Source organism: Stegostoma tigrinum, chromosome 22 (assembly GCF_030684315.1).
Source record: "Stegostoma tigrinum isolate sSteTig4 chromosome 22, sSteTig4.hap1, whole genome shotgun sequence".
NCBI lineage: Eukaryota > Metazoa > Chordata > Chondrichthyes > Orectolobiformes > Stegostomatidae > Stegostoma > Stegostoma tigrinum.
In genome coordinates, this window is record NC_081375.1 from 53,519,704 (window position 1) to 53,538,466 (window position 18,763).

Here is an 18,763-nt window from a genome sequence, read left to right on the forward strand (position 1 = left end):
TCTAAACAGTGAGAAAATTCGTAAAGCAGAAATACAAAGGGATCTGGGAGTGTTGGTCCAGGATTCTCTAAAGGTTAACTTGCAGGTAGAGTCCGTGATTAAGAAAGCAAATGTAATGTTGTCGTTTATCTCAAGGGGGTTGGAATATAAAAGCAGCGATGTGCTTCTGAGACTTTGTAAAGCTCTAGTTAGGCCCCATTTAGAATACTGTGTCCAATTTTGGGCCCCACACCTCAGGAAGGACATACTGGCACTGGAGCGTGTCCAGCGGAGATTCACACGGATGATCCCTAGAATGGTAGGTTTAGCGTATGATGAACAGCTAAGGATCCTGGGATTGTACTCATTAGACTTTAGAAGGTTGAGGGCAGATCTAATAGAAACTTACAAGATAATGTATGGCTTAGAAGGGGTGGACGCTAGGAAGTTGTTTCTGTTAGGTGGGGAGACTAGGACCAGTGGGCACAGCCTTAAAATTAGAGGGGGTAAATTTAAAACTGAAATGAGACGACATTTCTTCAGCCAGAGAGTGGTGGGCTTGTTGAATTCATTGCCACGGAGTTCAGTGGAGGCCGGGACGTCGGATGCCTTCAAGGCAGAGATCGACAATTCTTGATCTCACAAGGAATCAAGGGCTACGGGGAGAGTGCAGGGAAGTGGTGTTGAAATGCCCATCAGCCATGATTTAAGTGGCAGAGTGGATTTGATGGGCCAAATGGCCTTACCTCCACTCCTATGTCTTATGGTCTTATGGTCTAAAACAGAAACTACGCAAAGCAGAACAGGAACACTTGTACAAAGTCTTCAAATGGAATGGATACCTGGAAAGCACAATCCGCTGTTACCTCCAAGATAGAACACAACAGAAAGACACAACACGACCAGACTCACTAATCACCCGACATTTCAGAGATGACCACAAGACTGCTCAGACCCCTACGTATCCCACAAACCAACAACTACCCTACTGACAGCTACTGATCCCATGCCCACAACCAGAAGAACTGGGATAATATACAAAATACCATGCAAAGACTGTGAGAAACATGACATAGACCAAACCAGAAGAAAACTGACAATACAGATACATGAACAACTATTAGACATCAAGAGACATGACCAACTCTCACCTGTCTCACTACACAGAGACAACAAGGGACACATATTCAACTGGGACAACCCATCCATAATAGCACAAGCTAAACAGCGACACGCCAGGGAATTCCTGGAGGCCTGGTGTTCCAACCAGAACTCCATCAACAAACACATTGAACTGGACCCTGTGTACAAACCTCTGGGAAGCAAAACCAGAAGGAATGCGAATTGTCTGCATCCAAACCCACCAGCTCAGCGAGCAAGTCTACAACCTAAACCTGTTCAACCTGTACCCTCCTCATTTCAAACCCCTTAATCATTGCAAACAGCTTGTTTCCATTCCCCCCCAGAACCACAACCAACAGCTGTCCCCACATTCCCCTCACGGAGGCTCTCCTTCGGTATTTAGTCGGTTATTACCTAAACCGGCCGTCCTACAATCACTGCCACAAGTGCTTCTGCCTAGGATTGCTGATTCTTTTGACTCCAGGAAGGATATTGTTAAACTGGAGAAAGTTCTGAAGAGGTTTACCAGAATGTTGCCGGGTGTGGGAGGCTGGGACTTTTCTCACTGGATCGGAGGAGGTTGAAGTTAGACTTACAGAGGTTTATAAAATCATGAGGAGTGTAGACATAGACACTGGCAGGTGTCTTTTCCCTAGTGTGGGGGACTTGAAGACGAAGGGGCATATTTTTAAGGTGAGAGGAGAAAGATTTTAAAAAGCCATGAGGGCAATTTATTTCCACAGAGAGTGGTTCGTGTGTGAAATGAACTTGCAGAGGAAGTGGTGTAGAGTTACAATGTTTAAAAGGCATTTGAATAAGTACACGAATAGGAAAGGTTTAGAAGGATATGGGCCAAGCACAGGCAGGTGGGAGTAGTTTAGTTGAGGAACATGATTAAACCAAACAATCTGTTTCCATGCTGTGTGATTCTGTGTCTCTGTGGCTCGAACTTTAATGAGGAATCTCCTGAACGTCCCTCATCAATTTCTGTTCACTCACTGGCTGAACTCAACAATGATGCTGCCTGTACTCCTATGTTGGAGCTGCAGAGTTCTTCAGTTCTACTGCACCTCTTCTTATTTCTTTAAATTTGAGAGTTTATACTAATTGTCAGAATGATTACTTTTCTGAACAATCGCTAAAGGCAACTATTCAACTGTTGACATTTTGCCCCTGAGTCCTGAGAAAGCTGGCCTTTTTCGAGCAATATAATCCTTTCGCTGTTCCAATCACATCTTAGAATAATTCTGATTTTCTGAAGAAGGGTCCAGATCCAAAACGTCAGCTTTCCTGCTCCTCTGATGCTGCTTGGCCAGCTGTGTTCATCCAGCCCTACACCTTGTTGTCTCAGATTCTCCAGCATTGGCAGCTCCTACTATCTTAGAATAATTCCAGCTCTTTTTCTTGCCTTCTGTCTTAGGCTTCTTCTCATGAACATGGTTCTGCCCAATAGCAGCTTGAGCTTTATTGTACAAATCCTCTGTAATGTCCACTCTGACCCCACGCTTGATGTACTGAGAAAACTGTTTCTTATAGGCATCCTCATCCATTAGATAGCATATGTATTCTGCTATAATCAACCCAGAGATGTGTTTACAATGAAATTCAGGATTGAATTCCTTGCTTTCAGAATCATAATCGGGAAATCGTTTGGTGCTATGTGGGCACCATCAACTGCACCTTTCAAAGCTCCAAAGACATAGCTGCCTGTGGTGGTTCTGGCAAGCCCAGCATCAAGAGAGCAGGTGGAAGCACTAAGCTTCCCATCAATGCATTCTACATCGTATTCATCACCAGCTCCTTTCCCCAACACTCATCGATCTTGTCCAACCCAAATTTGTTGAGCAGCCCATAGGCAAGAAGCAAACCCTGCAATAGGATGCAGCATACTTGATTAGCCCAACATTTATGCTGTATTACGGTGATTTATGGCTGTAGGGAGCACATGGAATGTTAATTTTGGCATATGCAAACTGTGCCGGTTGGAAAGTCACACTAACATCTGATATTTTGGAAGACTGCACCTGTTATCTTGTACCACCAAGCATTTTCACGCAAAAATAAACAGTCCTTCCCTCTCTCCACCTCCTAAACTTCATCTGCTTGAAGTACATCTTATTTTTCACAATTTTAACAAATCCCATTTTTACACAGCCTGACCCTCAACCGCCCAGGACCCAAGTGACTTTCTCGGGATTCCGCCAAACTGGAAAGCATCTTTTACCAGCCCTGAAATGCTTTCTGTCATCTTTTGAAATATTATTTAGAATTGACTGTTGCCAAATGAGTGTTTAGGGTGGTCTCCTCTACATTGGGGAAACAAGGTGTAGACTGGGTGACCGCTTCACAGAACATCTACGTTCTACTCGCAAAAAAAGACCCTGAGCTACTCTTTGCCTGCCATTTCAACACACCACCATGTTCCCTGGCCGACATCTCTGCCTCAGGCTGGCAGCAGTTTTCCAGCAAAGCTCAATGCAAGCTGGAAGAACAGCATCTCATTTTCCACTTGGGAAGCCTGCAGCCTTCTGGATTCAATACCAAGTTCAACAATTTTAGGGTTTAACCACTTTTCCCCAACACCCACACACCAGGCCTTGTCATTACATGGGCTGCTACCAGACACTACTCATTGTCAGCTACTAATAGTCCCAATCAGCAGCTTTTCATTCTCCCAGGCTGGTCTTTATCCATTCCATTGATCAACTGTTTTACTCCCTGTTTGGGGTCTACCATTTAACCTATCGCTTACTCCTCCCCCCTTCCGCTCATCCTGTCTTCGGCATGAAGACATTTTCTAGCTACCACCAGTCCTGAAGAAGGATCAATCAACCTGAAATGTTAACTCTGATTTCTCTCTGCAGATGCTGCCAGAACTGCTGAGCTTTTCCAGCAATTTCTGTTTGTGTTTCTGATTTACAGCATCCACAGTTCTTTGGGTTGTTTTTTTGCTGAGTTTTTAGCATTTACTGCCCTCAGCAATCAGCAGCGTTGGTTTTCCTCCTGCTGTGTTACTGGCATCTTTGCCGCTGGATCAGATCCTGCGCTGATCACCAGGCTACGTGTTCACCATTCATTTCACGGGGTGTGGGGGCTCTTTCAGGGCTGATAGGGTCTTGAATATGTCAGAGCTTCCACCTACTGATTTAATGAGTTTTGTGAGGTAAACCAGGCAGTGTCTCAGTAACCTGTTGTAAGAACAGGCCATAAGATACAAGAAAGGCTTGAGTCCCTTCACGAGACAGTATCATGGTGTGTATTGACCCTTTCAGACCCCCACGTGTCAGTGCTTAACATTTCCCTGTTCAATCATTACTATTGACCAGGGGAAGCAGCCCTGGTGATGATGGAGATGGAAGGTGGGCTTCCAGGAGCAGCGCCAGGCCGAGCGATAAACCAATCTCATGAAGTTACAACGCGTTCGTGTACTTGCTAAACTGTGAAAGCAACAGGCTATAGAGCTAAGTGATCTCACTCCCAACGGATCCGATCTAAGCTCTACCATCCTGCCACATCCAGTCATGAATGGTGGTGGATAATTAAATAATTCACTGGAGGAGGAGGGGGTTCCTTGAACATCTTTATTGTCAATGAAGGATGAGCCCAGGACATCAGCGCAAAAGATAAAGCTGAAGCATTTGCAGCAATCTTCAGCCAGAAGTGCTGAGTGGATGATAAGTCTCGGCCTCCTCCAGTGGTCCCCAGCATCATAGATGCCGGTCTTCGGCAAATTCGATTCACTCCACATGACATCAAGAAACGGCTGGAGGCACTGAATATGGACCCTGACAACATTCTGCATGTAGTACCGAAGACTTGTCACTCACCCAGCAGTACGGTTCCAATACAGCTACAATGTTAGCATCTGCCCAACAAGGTGCAAATTTGCCCAGGTCTGTCCTGTATGCAAAAAGCAGGACAAATACAACCCAGCCAATTAAGGCAGATCACAGCAAGCAAAGGATGTAGAGATCAAAAAGACTGGAGGCATACAGGTTACTTTGCAGGTTACATTACTTGAGGCTAGAGTCCATTCAACAATCTGATAATGTCCAGAAAGAAGCTGTTCTTGAGCCTGCTTGCAGCACCATTCAGGACTCTTCAGATACTGAAGCAGTCCATGTTCACGTGCCACAGGATATGGACAATATCCAGGCTTGTGCTGACAAGTGGCAAGTGACATTCACACCACACAAATGTCAGGCTATGATCGTCACTAATAAGAGACAATCTAACCATGATCCCTTGACATTCAATGGTGTTACCATCAATGAATCCCCCACCATCAACATTCACAGCTTATGCATTGATCAACTCAACTGGATTCACCGCATAAACACAATGGCTACAAGAGCAGGTCAGAGGCCAGGAACACTGCAGTGAGTAACTCACCTCCAGGCTCCCCAAAGCCTGTCCACCATCTACAAGGCACAAGTCAGGAGTGTGATGAAATACTCCCCACTTGCCTGGATGGGTGCAGCCCCAACAGCACTCAAGAAGCTCAACACCATCCAGGACAAAGCAGCCGCTTGATTGGCACCACATCCCCAAGTATCCCCTCCCTTCACCACCAACGCTCATTAGCAGCAGTGTGTACCATCTACAGGATACACTGCAGAAATTCACCTGGGTTCCTCAGACAGCACCTTCCAAACCTTTGACTACTTCCTTCTAGAAGGTCAAGGGAAGCGGATACATAGGAACATCACTGCCTGCGAGTTCCCCTCCAGGGCAATCATCATCTCAACTTGGAAATATATCACTGCTCTTTCACTGTTGCTGGTTCAAAATCCTGGAAATCCCTCCCTGATGGCATTTTGGGTCAGCCCACATCATATGGACTGCAGCAGTTCACCTTTTCCAGGAAAATTAGGGATTGGCAATAATTACCAGCCTGGCTAGCATGACTTCTGCTTTAAGTACAATTTCTTTTAAAAGCCCCCCCAGCAAATCTACATAAGCATGCTGTCCACAGTGTAATACCCCAAACAAGTGAGGAGGACAGTAGGCAGGTTGTATTTGGACATCTCCCAGGAGATTCTGCCAAATAATTGACCTTCCACAACCTTCTAGCTCCTCTCCCAGTCAAACAGGATCTCCCCAAATCTGTGTTTACAACCAGTTTGCACAAGGATGTTCAAGTTTGTGAGACATGATTTCCCACAAGCAAAGCCAAGCTGACTATCCTTAATCAGTCCTTACCTTTCCATATGCAGTAAATCCTATCTCTCAGAATCCCCTCAGTTGAGAAAAGCATTATCTTAGTCACAACTCCCATGTCCTTTCTCTGTCTGGGATGTAGCTTGCTGCAGTGTCTGGGATCGTTTTTGGTTTGGTTTGATACTTCACTGTGGGTTTGGGTTTGAGGCAGACTGGTCGAGGAGAAGGCAAAGTCAACAAACAGGCTTAGACTTCAAAGTAACATGAATTATGATACTAAACGTTAAATCCCAGTATGCACAGAGATCATGGAGATATCAGGTTCGGACTTTTTGTTACACTGTCTAAGTACTAACCTACCTTCTCCCTGCGCTCATGATCACATACTGTCTGTGTTTTTTCCAGAGAGGCTCACTCCAGTGAGATTCTTCCAGAATGTTCTTCCAATGCGGTCTAGCTCTGCCCACACTGGGCTCTGTGACGTGCAGTTCCCGACCCCATTGGAAGGTTGCTCCAAGCTCCTGAAGCTTTTAAAGAATGAGGAGAATAATTCCTGGCTCCAACAGACCCTTGGACAATCATGGGATGTTGGAAAACTGAGCAAACAAAAGGCTAGAAAAAGATGGGCTGAATAGGCTCTTTTTGGTGCCCTAAAAACACAATGAATCCTTCCTAAAGCTGGCAAATCAAGCCAATTTGCAGTTGATGTCAAGGATGGTCAGTCACAATGAGATACTACTGGACAAGAGCATACCAACATCCCATTGAATACATTAATTTGAGATTCCTTGCTTCTGCATTTTGCAATAGGTGTGGGCTAATGCTGACCCTGGCTACAAACCTGGTGCTGTGGATGAATGCAGTAACAGATGATTCAATTCACATGGAGTTGGAGGTTGAGGAGCAGACTACTCACAATGGGAGCAGAACACAGCATCAAGGTAACTTAGTGTATGGACAGCAATCATCCCACAACACGTCCATTCCTTGCTTTGCATTTCTCAGTGGTTTTATTTGCAAAACCAGGTGATGGCTTTCTATCTATTTAGGTGCTTTGCTGGGACAGGCGACAATGTGCAAGGTGTGGAGTGAGGACCCCAAGTATCTGCTATTGGCAAAGCCAAGGGGAAAGGCTTCACAGAGTTACGGGCATTGAATTCCTGCATCCCTCAGCCTCATAGTAACATGGCCAGGGAAGCAGTGATGAGGCCACTCTCTGTGGAGTATAAAGGGGCCATGACGCATGTGTCCATAGATCACCAAAGGTAGCAGGCCGGCTGGATAATGTGGGCTGAGGATGGCAGTGAGGCAGTGATGCTGGAGCTGATAGGTTGCAGCTGGAGCACTGCATACTGTTCTGATCAACACAATACAGAAAAGATGTGACTCCATCATGTCATAGATTCATAGAGAGCTTCAGCATGGAAAGAGACCCTTTGGTCCAACTCGTCATGTTGACCGAAATCCCAAATTAATCTAGTCACATTTGCCAGAAAGTATCCTGTATCCTCCAAACCCTTCCTATTCATGTACCTATCCAGATGCCTTTCAAATGTTGTAATTGCCTCCAGCCTCCACCACTTCCTCTGGCAGCTCAATCCATTCATGCACCACTCTCTGTGTAAGAAATGTTGCCCCTTAGGTCCCTTTTATCTCTTTCCCCTCTCACCTTAAACCTATGACCCTTTAGTTTTGGACTCCCACACCCTTTGGAACAGACCCTGCCCACTTACCCTATCCATGTGCCTCATGATTTTATAATCCTCTATAAGGTCATCCCTCAGGCTCTGATGCTCCAGGGAAAATAGCCCCAGCTTATTCAGCCTCTCCCCATAGCTGAAAGCCTCTAACACAGGAAACATCCTTGTAAATCTTTTCGGAATCCTTTAAAGTTTCACTCCACCCTTCCTATAGCAGGGAGACCAGAATTGCACACAGTGTTACAATGATGGCCTAATCAATGTCCTGTACAGCTGCAACATGACCTCGCAACTCAATGCACTGACCAATAAAGGCAAGCATACCAACCACCTTCTTCACCATCCTGTCTATCTGCAACTCCACTTTCAAGGAACTTTGAACCTGCACTCCAAGGTCTCTTTGTTCAGTTATACTCACCAAGACCTTACCGTTAAGTGTATAAGTCCTGCCCTGAGGTGCCTTTCCAAATTGCAGCGGCTCACATTTTAAACCCCATCTGCCACTCCTTGGCCCATCTGATCAAGGACCCATTGTTCTCGGAGGTAACCTTTTCACTGTCCATTACACCTCCAATTTTGGTGTCATCTACAAACTTACTAACCACATGTTCACATCAAAATCATTTACATAAATTACGAAAAGTAGTCGACCCATCACCGATTCTTGTGGCGCACCGCTGGTCATAGGCCTCCAGTCTGAAAAGCAACCATCCACCATCACCATCTGTCTTCTACCTCTGAGCCAGTTCTGTGTCCAAATAGCTAGTTCTCCCACTATTCAATGTGATCTAACCTTGCTAACCAATCTACCATGAGGAACCTTTTTGAACCTTTACTGGACTTATTATGGATCACATTCACTACCCTGCCCTCATCAATCCTCTTTGTTACAGCTTCAAAAAGCTCAATCAAGTTAGTGAGACATGGTTTACAATGCATAAAGCTATGGTGAGTATCCCTAATCAGTCCTTGCCTTTCCAATCACATGTAAATCCTGTCCCTCAGAATCCCCTCCAACAATTTGCCCACCGCTGATGTCAGACTCACTGATCTAAAGTTCTGTGGCTTTCCCTTACCATCTTTCTAAAATAATGGCACCACATTAGCCACCCACTAGCCTTCTGGCACCTTACCTGAGGCTATCGATGATACAAATATCTCAGCAAGGGGCTCAGGAAACACTTACCTAGCTTCCCACAGGGTTTTAGGGTACACTTGATCAGGTCCCAGGAGCTTATCCACTTTTAGGCATTCTAAGGCATCCAGCACCATCCCTTCTGTCATATGGGCATTTTTCAAGATGTTGCTATCGATTTCCCCAAGTTCAACATCTTCCACGTCCTTCTCCACAGTAAACACTGATGCAAAATACTCATTTAGTATCTGCACTATCTCCTGTAGTTCCGCACATAGGTGGCCTGGCCAGTCTTTAATGGGCCTTCTTCTCTCCCTAGTTCTTCTTTTCTCGTTAATGTATTTGTAGAATCCCTTTGGATTTTTCTTAGCTCTATTTGCCAAACCTCTTACATGTCCCCTTTTCACTCTCCTGATTTCCCTGTTAAATATACTGATAACTGAGATCGCCCTACAAATTTGTTTCTCAATCTCCTGCTGACTATTAGGGGCTCTACAGTACAATCCCAATAAGGTGATCATCCCTTTCTCATTTCGCAGTTCCACCCAAACAACCTCACTGGACGTATTCCCAGGAATATCCTCCCTAAGTACAGCCGGAACATTATCCCAAATCAAAAACACCACTCCCCCTCCTCTCTTGCCCCCAACCACCAACCCCACCCCTTTTCTATCCTTTCTAAAGCATCAATACCCTGGAACATTAAGCTGCCACTCCTGTCCATCCCTGAGCTACGTCTCTGTAATCGCTATGATATCCCAGTCCCATGTTCCCAACCATGCCCTGAGTCCATCTGCCTTACCTGTCAGGCCTCTCACATTGAAATAAATGCTGTTTAATTTATCTGTCCTACCTCCTTCTCTGCTTTGTTTCTGCCTGCCCTGACTGTTTGATTTGCTCCTTTTCCCAACCGTATACCAGTCTCAGATTGATCTCTTTCCTCACTATTTCATTGGGCCCATACCACTACCCACTCCCTCCTCACTAGTTTAAATCCTCCTGTGCAGCTCTAGCATACCACACCACCACCCCCCCCCCCCACCCCCCCCCCAACACCAGTGTGTTTGTCTCCTTCCAATTCAGGTGCAACCCATCATTCCTATACAGGACATTTCTAGCCAAGAAAACATTCCAATGATCCAAAAATGTGAAGCCTTCCCCCCGCACCAGCTCCTCAGCCATTCATTCATCTGCTCTAGCCTCCTATTCCTACCCTCACTAGATCTTGGCACCGGGAATAATCCAGATATTACAACCCTTGAAGGCCTGCTTTTTAAATTCCTGCCTAACTTCCTATAATCTGTCCTCAGAATCTCATCCTTCTCTCTTCCGTTAGTCCCAGTGGGTACAATGACCTCCTGCCAGTCCCACTCCCCTTTGAGAATATTCTGCACCCTCTCCAAGACATCCTTTACCCTGGCACCAACGCATCATTCTGAAAAAAACAAGGTGCAGAGCTGGATGAACACAGCAGGCCAAGCAGTATCAGAGGAGCAGGAAAGCTGATGTTTCGGGCCTAGACAGGTGTCTGTGCTACATTCCCCTAAGAATCCAACAGCCCCCTACACAAGAGAGAGGACAGAGGAGATTTGCAGTGGTGCTACCTGGACTAGAGAATGTTAGTTTTGAGGAAAGACTGGATAGGCTGAGAAACAAATGAGAGTGACGGCAGATTTAATTGGAGTGCATAAAATAGATAGGACACTTCACAAGAGGTCATGGAGCTGTTAAGGTCTACAGGACAGAAGAAGGCCTTTGGCCCATTGAGTCAGTTAAAAACAACCATTTAACTATTCTAATCCTCCTTAAAGATCTCTAAGCAGAGGGCATAGGTTGGGGAGGAGCTTGAGAGGGGATTTGAGAGGAGTGTTTGTCACCCAGTGTTAATGGGTGGTCAGGAATCTGCTGCCCAAAGCCGTGGGAGAGACAGAAACGCTCATAAAGAGTTGAGAAGTTCTTCAACACTCGTTCACAGGGTGTAGACCAGGAGTGGACAATGAGATAAGCTGCAGTAGCTATGCTGGCCAGAATGGGCATGGTCAGCCAAATATGCTCCTCTTGTGCTATAAATTCCTAAAGTTCCATGGAAGGCAGAATTTACTCGGCAAACACCTGGCGACGTCTCAACCACTTAAGTGTTTGTTGAAGTGTAGTCACTGATGAAATGTCGGAGAAACAGCAGCCAATTTACGGTCAACAAGCTCCTACAGTATTACAACAAGGAATGAGCAGACTGCCAACGATGTTAGTTGAGGGATAAATATTGGCCAAAATAATGGGCAGACATCCCCCATTCTTCTCTCAAATCATGCAATGGGATCTTTTACATTGACGAGGGGTCACTGGACTTTGGGTTAGTGTCTCATCAAAAGATTCACCAGCAACAGTGCAGCACCCCCTCAGTGCTCCATTGGCAACGTCAACCCAGCTCATAGGTTCAATGCTGTGGAGTGGATCTCAAACTCCACAAGCTACCAACTGAGCCACACATAAAGTCCTCTGCTCTGGTAGGTGATGTCAAGAATAAAGTTGTTCAAAGGTTATTGGAGAGAATACTCAGGAATGTAGAGTTGAGGGTGTAATCAGATCAGCTATGATCTTATTAAATACGTAGCAGGCTCAAAGGGCCATGTGGCCTAGCCTTGCCTTTTGTCCTTATGTTCAGAATTAATCATCAGTTTTGACAAGTTAAAGGATAAGTTTATCACAATCAATACATTTTTGCTTCCTTGTTCATTAATAAAACCTAGTCTGGTTTCTTTTCACATTAGCTAGGAGTCATAGTCAGACATTAACAATCATTGAGACTAAGTTAGTCACATTTCATGTTTGTAAGAACTCAGTTTGTGGGATGTAAGAACATAGGAGCAGGAGTGCACGGTGTGGGCTTTGGTTTTTCAGTACCAGGCCAAGACACAAGCCCAGAGCTAAGAAAGATGTGAATGAGAGGTTCAGCCTCAGATGAGCTGAGACAAGGGTGTGGATGGACAATGCTGTAGAGGTGGATTCAGGTAGTGTGAGTGGTGTAGAGCTGAGGGTGGAAACTCGCCTTAGAATTTAAAGATTCTGAACAGACTGGTTTTGTCACAGACTGTCAGTCGCACGAGGAATGGAGTTGGTGAGAAATGCAGTTTGGAGAGGTGACTAAAAACAATGGCTTCAGTCTTCCCAACATTTACTGGGGAATGCGTTTGTTCAAGCAGCTCTGGAGATGTCAGATAAGCAGTTAGTAACCTGGCAACAAGGTAGGAGGTGGAGGAAGGGGCACGCTAACTGGCAGAGTTGATAATTACCTGTATACACGTGAAAACTAACCCAGGTTTTCAGCTGACATTTTGGAATACCAGCATCCACATGTAAACTACACAGGGAGGTGATGGCCTTGTGATATTATCACTGGATTGTTAATTCAGAGCAAACTGTTCCGGGGCTCAGGTGATAGAGAAAGTCTGCGATCAAGTTTGAATCCCTCTATGGCAGAATAGGTGGAATTTTAATTCAATAGAAGGCTAGAATTATGAGTCTAATGATGACCGTCCATTATCAATTGTCAGAAAAACCTATCTGGTTCACTAACACCTTTTAGGGAAGGAAACTGCCATCCTTCCCTGGTCTGGCCTACATGTGACTCCAGGCCCACAGTAATATGGTTGACTCTTAACTGCCCTCTGGGCGATAAATGCTGGCCTGGCCAATGATGCCCTCATCCTGAGAATGAATTTAAAAAAACGGCCCACCATTAAAAAATATTAACCCAAGTAGCGGCTGCACCCCCAGATGCATGGACATTTGAGGCCATTTTGCAGGTTTGTGCTGTTGTGAAAAATGACACATTGCACTGTGTGAAAAATTACACAAACAGACAATGCTGAAAATTCTCAGCCGGTCTGGCGCCAACTTTGGAGAGAGAATCAGAAATAATATTGATAACCTTTCATCAGAATTGGGAAATATTTGCAAAGTGACAGGGTTTTAAAGTGAACACAGCAGGGGAAAGTGACGCGTGGTGGGGAGGGGTTCAGGGGATAGGGAAGGTCTATAATTGGGTGAACCCTCAGAGAGATTAGATGAGAAAAAAGGAAGACAGTGCGAGGGAAGAGGTTTCAAATATCCAATGGTCAACCATGAGGCCAATTTGAAGGAAACACCTTTACTCAGGACATGGATAGAATGTGGAGCTTAGTACCATAGGGAGAAACTGGAGGGAATAACTCAGGTACAGTTGAGAAAGGAGCTAGCCAATACCATGAGGCAGAAGTAAAGAGGACATGTTGATTGGGTGAGATTAAATGAAGTGGGAGGAGCTGATGTGCTGTGTAAAACACCAGAGGGAATCATATCTTCAAAGCAGAGAGTGGGTGCAATGAAAATATCCAAAATATTTCCTGTCATTCAACTCATTAAGTGTGATTTGTTTTATAGCTTCCATGAATATTACAGGCCACAGCTGTCAGAGTGAACTGTGCACAATCTTTCAGAAGGGAGTGGTTCTGATGTACCCATTTAACATAGAGTACTGTCTCATTGCCTCAACCATGCTTTACATCATGTGGACCAACATCGGGAGGACCATCATTGGACACATGATTCACCCAACGCACAAGTTCAGAGGTCATGGGCTTGTTTGGGGGCCAATGTTGGGGTGTGTGGCTATAATCGTTGGATTGTGTATCTTCATTCTGTACCAGTTGGAGGTCTCTAGAGATCCAACACAGCTCAAACCCTTTTTACATTTTTATGTTTACCACATCATCCTGCTCTCTGTCATGTCTCTGTGCTCTCTGGCTGCTGCAGCTGTGCACAGATGGGAGGAGAGCAATGTTGACACAAACGAGAATCCCACTCGCAGTCTGGATGTGGTCCTGTTACAGGTAGCTGCACTCGGCCAGCTCTGTATCTCCTACTTCTCCATCGTGGCCATTGCATTCAGCTCTATGCAGCTGCCCCTTGACTTTCTCAATCTGACCTACTCCATCCTGATAATCATCGAGCATGTGCTGCAGAACCTCTTCATTATCCAGGGTCTCCATAGACCACATGCCACACAGGAGCTCGCTATAAGCTCTGGAGGGATAAATGAGAAGGACCTTATTGCTGACCCTCAGCAGCAGACACTGGTTTTAGAGGAAACTCATGGAATCCATGATCCCAACCCATCAGCATCATCCAACACAAAGGCCAAGGAACAAGACAACTCAAATGATCCTAATGGAGCGACAAGCTGCTTCACCAATATGGACTTGAGGAGAACTTCCCAAGTGTCCCTCCAAATGGACAACAAACTCAACTGGAGGCGGAAATTCCTGAAGGAGATCTCTATGTTTATGCTCATGTCCAACCTCATCGTAAGTTACCTTTGGTTTCTTTGCAATGTTCCCCCTCTTGTCTTTAGCAGACTGATAGCTCTCCTGGAGCCAATTCTTCACTGAATGGCCATTCCATCTTTAGCCCAGACTGACTCTCTGAGGGAGTGCAGCATTGGTGTAAGGGCTGTCTTTTGGGAAGACATGAGTGAGTCCTTGCCACTATTCCAAAGAAGATCAGGAGATCGCTCTTTCATTTACCCACATGACACTCAAATACATTAACAGGACACATCTCTTTTGAGGTAATCTTATCTTACTTACCCAGTTGTGAAACATCAAGATTGGATCAACTCCTTGAGTTACTTCCCAATGGAGCTGAGTGAAGTAAAATCAGGCAGAGTTTTCACTGGGTTGACTAGATGCAGGCATATTAAATAAAAACCCCAAACATGGTCTTTAAAGGTTCACAATGTGTACATTATGTGCAGATTGTAGACTGTCCAGGTTGTGAGCAACCTGAACTCTTTCCACATTTCTCATGTCCTTTGGGAATTAACAAGACTGTCTAAATATCCTCACAATAAACCTGACCACTCAATGAATAATCAAGACAACTTGATCTGATACATTTCTCTATTGAGGCGTTTAATGCATGGACCAAAACTATTAGCAACTCATGATTGTGCTGGCTCTTTGCAACAGTAAACTGAAGATAATCTCACTGGCCTGTTTCTCCCTACAACTCTGTATGGCCCTCCACTTATTATCCTGGAAAAGATGCAGCAGTCCTAACTTCTCCCTGTGGCAAAACACTCTGTCCATCTACCAACTCTTTCTAAAAGCGGTGTTTGCTAACTCTCCTGGATCTTCATGACCTTTTCAGAATTCACATCCCCTCAATGCTGTGACCACAATCTTTCCCTGGCCATTCTGTGCAAACCGTTCAGAATGTGAACACTCAGTTAAACCCCCTTGTACCTTGTCTACTCTAGTGAAAACTGGGAAATCTTCACTGTACTCTCTCTATTGTGGGATGCCTCACCAAGCTCTTGAACAAATTTATCATTGCCTCTTTGTTCTTGATCACCATATGTCTATGTATAAAGTCCAAAAACTTCATCTAAAGTTTTAAAGTGAGTGGCACAGCGGCTCAATAGTGAGCACAGGTGCCTCACATGGACCCAGTTCAATTCCACCATCAGGCAACTCTCTGTGTAGATTTTGTGCATTCTCTCTGTGTCTGCGTGGGCTTCCTGCGGGTGTTCTGGTTTCCTCCTACAGCCCAAAGATGTACAGTTTAGGTGGATTGGCCAAGGGAAATGCAGGGTTACAGGGATGGGGCTGGTTTGGATGGGATTTTTTTGGACGGTTGTGGAATTGGTGAGCTGAATGGCCTGCTTGCACACTGCAGGAATTCTACGATTCTACAAACTAGAATGTTACTATAGTTTGAAAGTACTCTAAGGCTGTTCCATTCTGGAGCCCTTCTCTTCACTGAGTTGATTATCCCATTGCTTGCCTTCTTCAATGTAACCTGCTATAGGTTAGATAAACAATAAATGTCCTTAAACGCTGACCTATCAAATATTCTTAAAGCAGGTAACGTAAGAAAAAGGAGCAGAGGTAAACCACAGTCTCCCTTGAACATGCTCCCCCATTCAACACTATCGGACTGGCCATCTCAATTTACATTCCTTCCTGCTTTCTCCATCTCTTGAGAGTGACACGGTGGCTCAGTGGTTAGCACTGCTGCCTCACGGTGCCAGGGACCTGGGTTCAATTTCACCCCCGTGTGACTGTCTGTGTGGAGTTTGCACGTTCTCCCTGTGTCTGCGTGGGTTTCCTCCGGTTTCCTCCCACAGTCCAAAGATGTGCTGTCCAGGTGGATTGGCTGTGCTAAATTGCCCGTAGTGTTCAGGAATGTGGAGATCTAAGTCGGTTACAGGGGGATGTGTTAGTCTGGACTAGTTGGGCCGCAGGGCCTGTTTCCACATGGTAGGGATTCTATGATCCATGATTCCCTCAATCCCCGAGAGATTAATCACCTGTATGTATAAAGCTAAAGTATATTCAGCCCATAAGCTTCTGAAGCAGAGAACTACAAAGATTCACAACGCTTTGAGCAAAGAAATTTCTCCTCAATGCAGTCCTGATGGATCAGTCTCTTACCTGGAGACTGGGGAAATCTAAAACAGAAAGGCACCATCAGGGAGAGTCAGGTTCTATCCTGTCAAGCTCTTTCTGAAACTTGAATGTTTCCTCGAGATCACCTCTCATTTTTCGAAACTCCACAGTTTATTGACCTAATTTCCTCAGCCTCTCATCACAGGACAGCCCTCATCTCAGGATCCAATCTGGTGAGCCTTCTGTGTGCCACCTCCAACACAACTATATCCTTTCCGTAAATATGAGGAGCAAAACCGCACACGGGATTCTGGGTGTGGTTTCACCTAAACCCTGGACACTTGTAGCAAGATTTCTTTATTCCTTTTATTGACTCACAGTAAAAGCCAGTGTGCCACTTCCCTTTCCAAAAGTTGCTGCTTCTGGATACTAGCTTTCTGTGTTCCTTGCGTGAAAGGACCCAAATCCATTTGAACATCAATATTTACAAGTTTCATGTGTTTGTTTTAAAAGTTATCTTCTCGTTTTAAAAGCGACGGCTAAAGTGAATAAACTTTAACTTCGCCGCATTGTACTTTACCTGCCAATGGATTACCCACTCACTGCATCTGGTGCTCTCTTGCAGCATCTTGGGGATCGCCTCATGATTTATCTCCGCACTGAGTTTGGTGGGGGGGGGAGGGTTCATAAGCAAATCCAGTTCCATCCGTCCTGTCTCGAGGCTGTAGACACTAATATGACTGCAAATAGAGTGGGACCCCAGCACTCACCCTTGTAGCTGTCCACTATTCCCTGACTGCCAGCTGGACAATGCTGCATTTATCCCTACTTTCTGCTTATGGTCCATTAATCAATCCTCTTTCCATGACAGTATATTAACCCACAACTCCATGGCTCCTCTTCTTATGTATTAACTTTTCATGGGGCACCTGATGGTAGGGCTTTTGAAATCTAAGTACACTACATTGGCTGGCTCCCCTCTATCTGTGATGAGTTACAGAAAACTCAAAAAGAAAATTAAACACAATTTCTCTTTTGCACTTTTCCGATCAGACTTTGAGTGCACTTGCCTTGCAGCTAATACCAGACCAATTGGCCCATAGCTCCCTGTCTTCGCTCTCCTTCAGTAGGGATATATCATTCATGCCTGATGTATTTTTGTTGAGCATTTTAAATTAGTTCCTTAAATGCTTTCAATCAGCTGAGGCCATTCTAGAAATGCTAAGCACAGGCTCTCAATGACTGTATGAGCAGAGGGTTAGGCACAGTGTAAAGCTTTCCAATCCTAGAGGGTGAGTGACTGTATTTCATTCATTTCCAGCTCTGGGTTATGCCAGCGTTCGGAGCTCACCCCCAGTTTGAAAACGGTCTTGAGAAACAGTTCTATGGATTTTCCGTCTGGTTTGCCATCCTGAATTTTGGGCTGCCACTGGGCGTTTTTTACAGAATGCATTCTGCCGGCAATCTCCTGGAAATCTATCTGACCGCCTGATCCGTCCATCTGCAACTGAAGAAAGATCACTGCCTGACTATAACATTGATTATTAATAGAAGGTTTTGGAAACTGATTTGGACTAATGAGCAAGATTGGAGAGAACGCTGTCATTTGGAACTCTGTCAGAATTCCATTGTATTTGTTGAGGTTCCTGTAGATCTCTTGTAGAGGTGAAGGAGGATCCAGGAAATCAGTTTAGAAATTGGAGCAATGAAGAGAGAACAGATTTCAAATAAAAAAGTTTTTTTTTGCGATCATGCTGCATAAGCCTTATTGTATATTTGCATTTGATTCTCCAAATGCAATGTCCAATCACTCATTGTGTGTAATAGGTAAAATAGTGAGGAACAGCATGAATTTCTCACAAGCAAAACAGAGAGAGAGAGAGAGAGAGAGAGACCAATGCAGGGTGCAGTTAGAGAGCCTGCTAATGGAGAGGCAGAGATCAGCTCTAGGGAGAAATATGAAAGATAGTAATGAATGCAATGATTTTTCAAAATATTGATCAGCTAGTCAAGGACACCCCATCATCAAAAGCCACCAATCCCGCTCAGAAACTGATCATTTGTCTGAATTCAAAGCAGCTGATGAACTGACCCAAAGCTGTTGCTGGCAGGGAGAGAATGGCAGGGGCAGGGCACTACTAATGTTGTGCATGAATGTTGATTTATGGGAAAACTTATTGTCCAATAAGTGAGAGAATGCCTCCGCTGAATCACAGCTCCAAGCTAAGTCTCGGGAA

General features: G+C 44.9%; 1 protein-coding gene and 1 pseudogene across 9 annotated transcripts in view; one reads left to right on the top strand and one right to left on the bottom strand.

Moving 5' to 3' along the window:
* Nucleotides 1-18,688, top strand: part of LOC125463601 (proton channel OTOP3-like) — a 37,077-nt gene extending 18,389 nt beyond the window's left edge. For all 9 annotated transcript variants that reach the window (XM_059653838.1, XM_059653835.1, XM_059653833.1 and 6 more), the window contains 3 exons: nt 7,072-7,202; nt 13,519-14,441; nt 17,848-18,688. In XM_059653838.1, the coding sequence (XP_059509821.1) occupies nt 7,072-7,202; nt 13,519-14,441; nt 17,848-18,018 (1,225 nt within the window). In that variant the 3' untranslated portion in view covers nt 18,019-18,688. The remainder of the gene's footprint in view (nt 1-7,071; nt 7,203-13,518; nt 14,442-17,847) is intronic.
* Nucleotides 2,254-3,245, bottom strand: LOC132210879 (large ribosomal subunit protein uL18A-like; annotated as a pseudogene).
* Nucleotides 18,689-18,763: the final 75 nt, after the last annotated feature.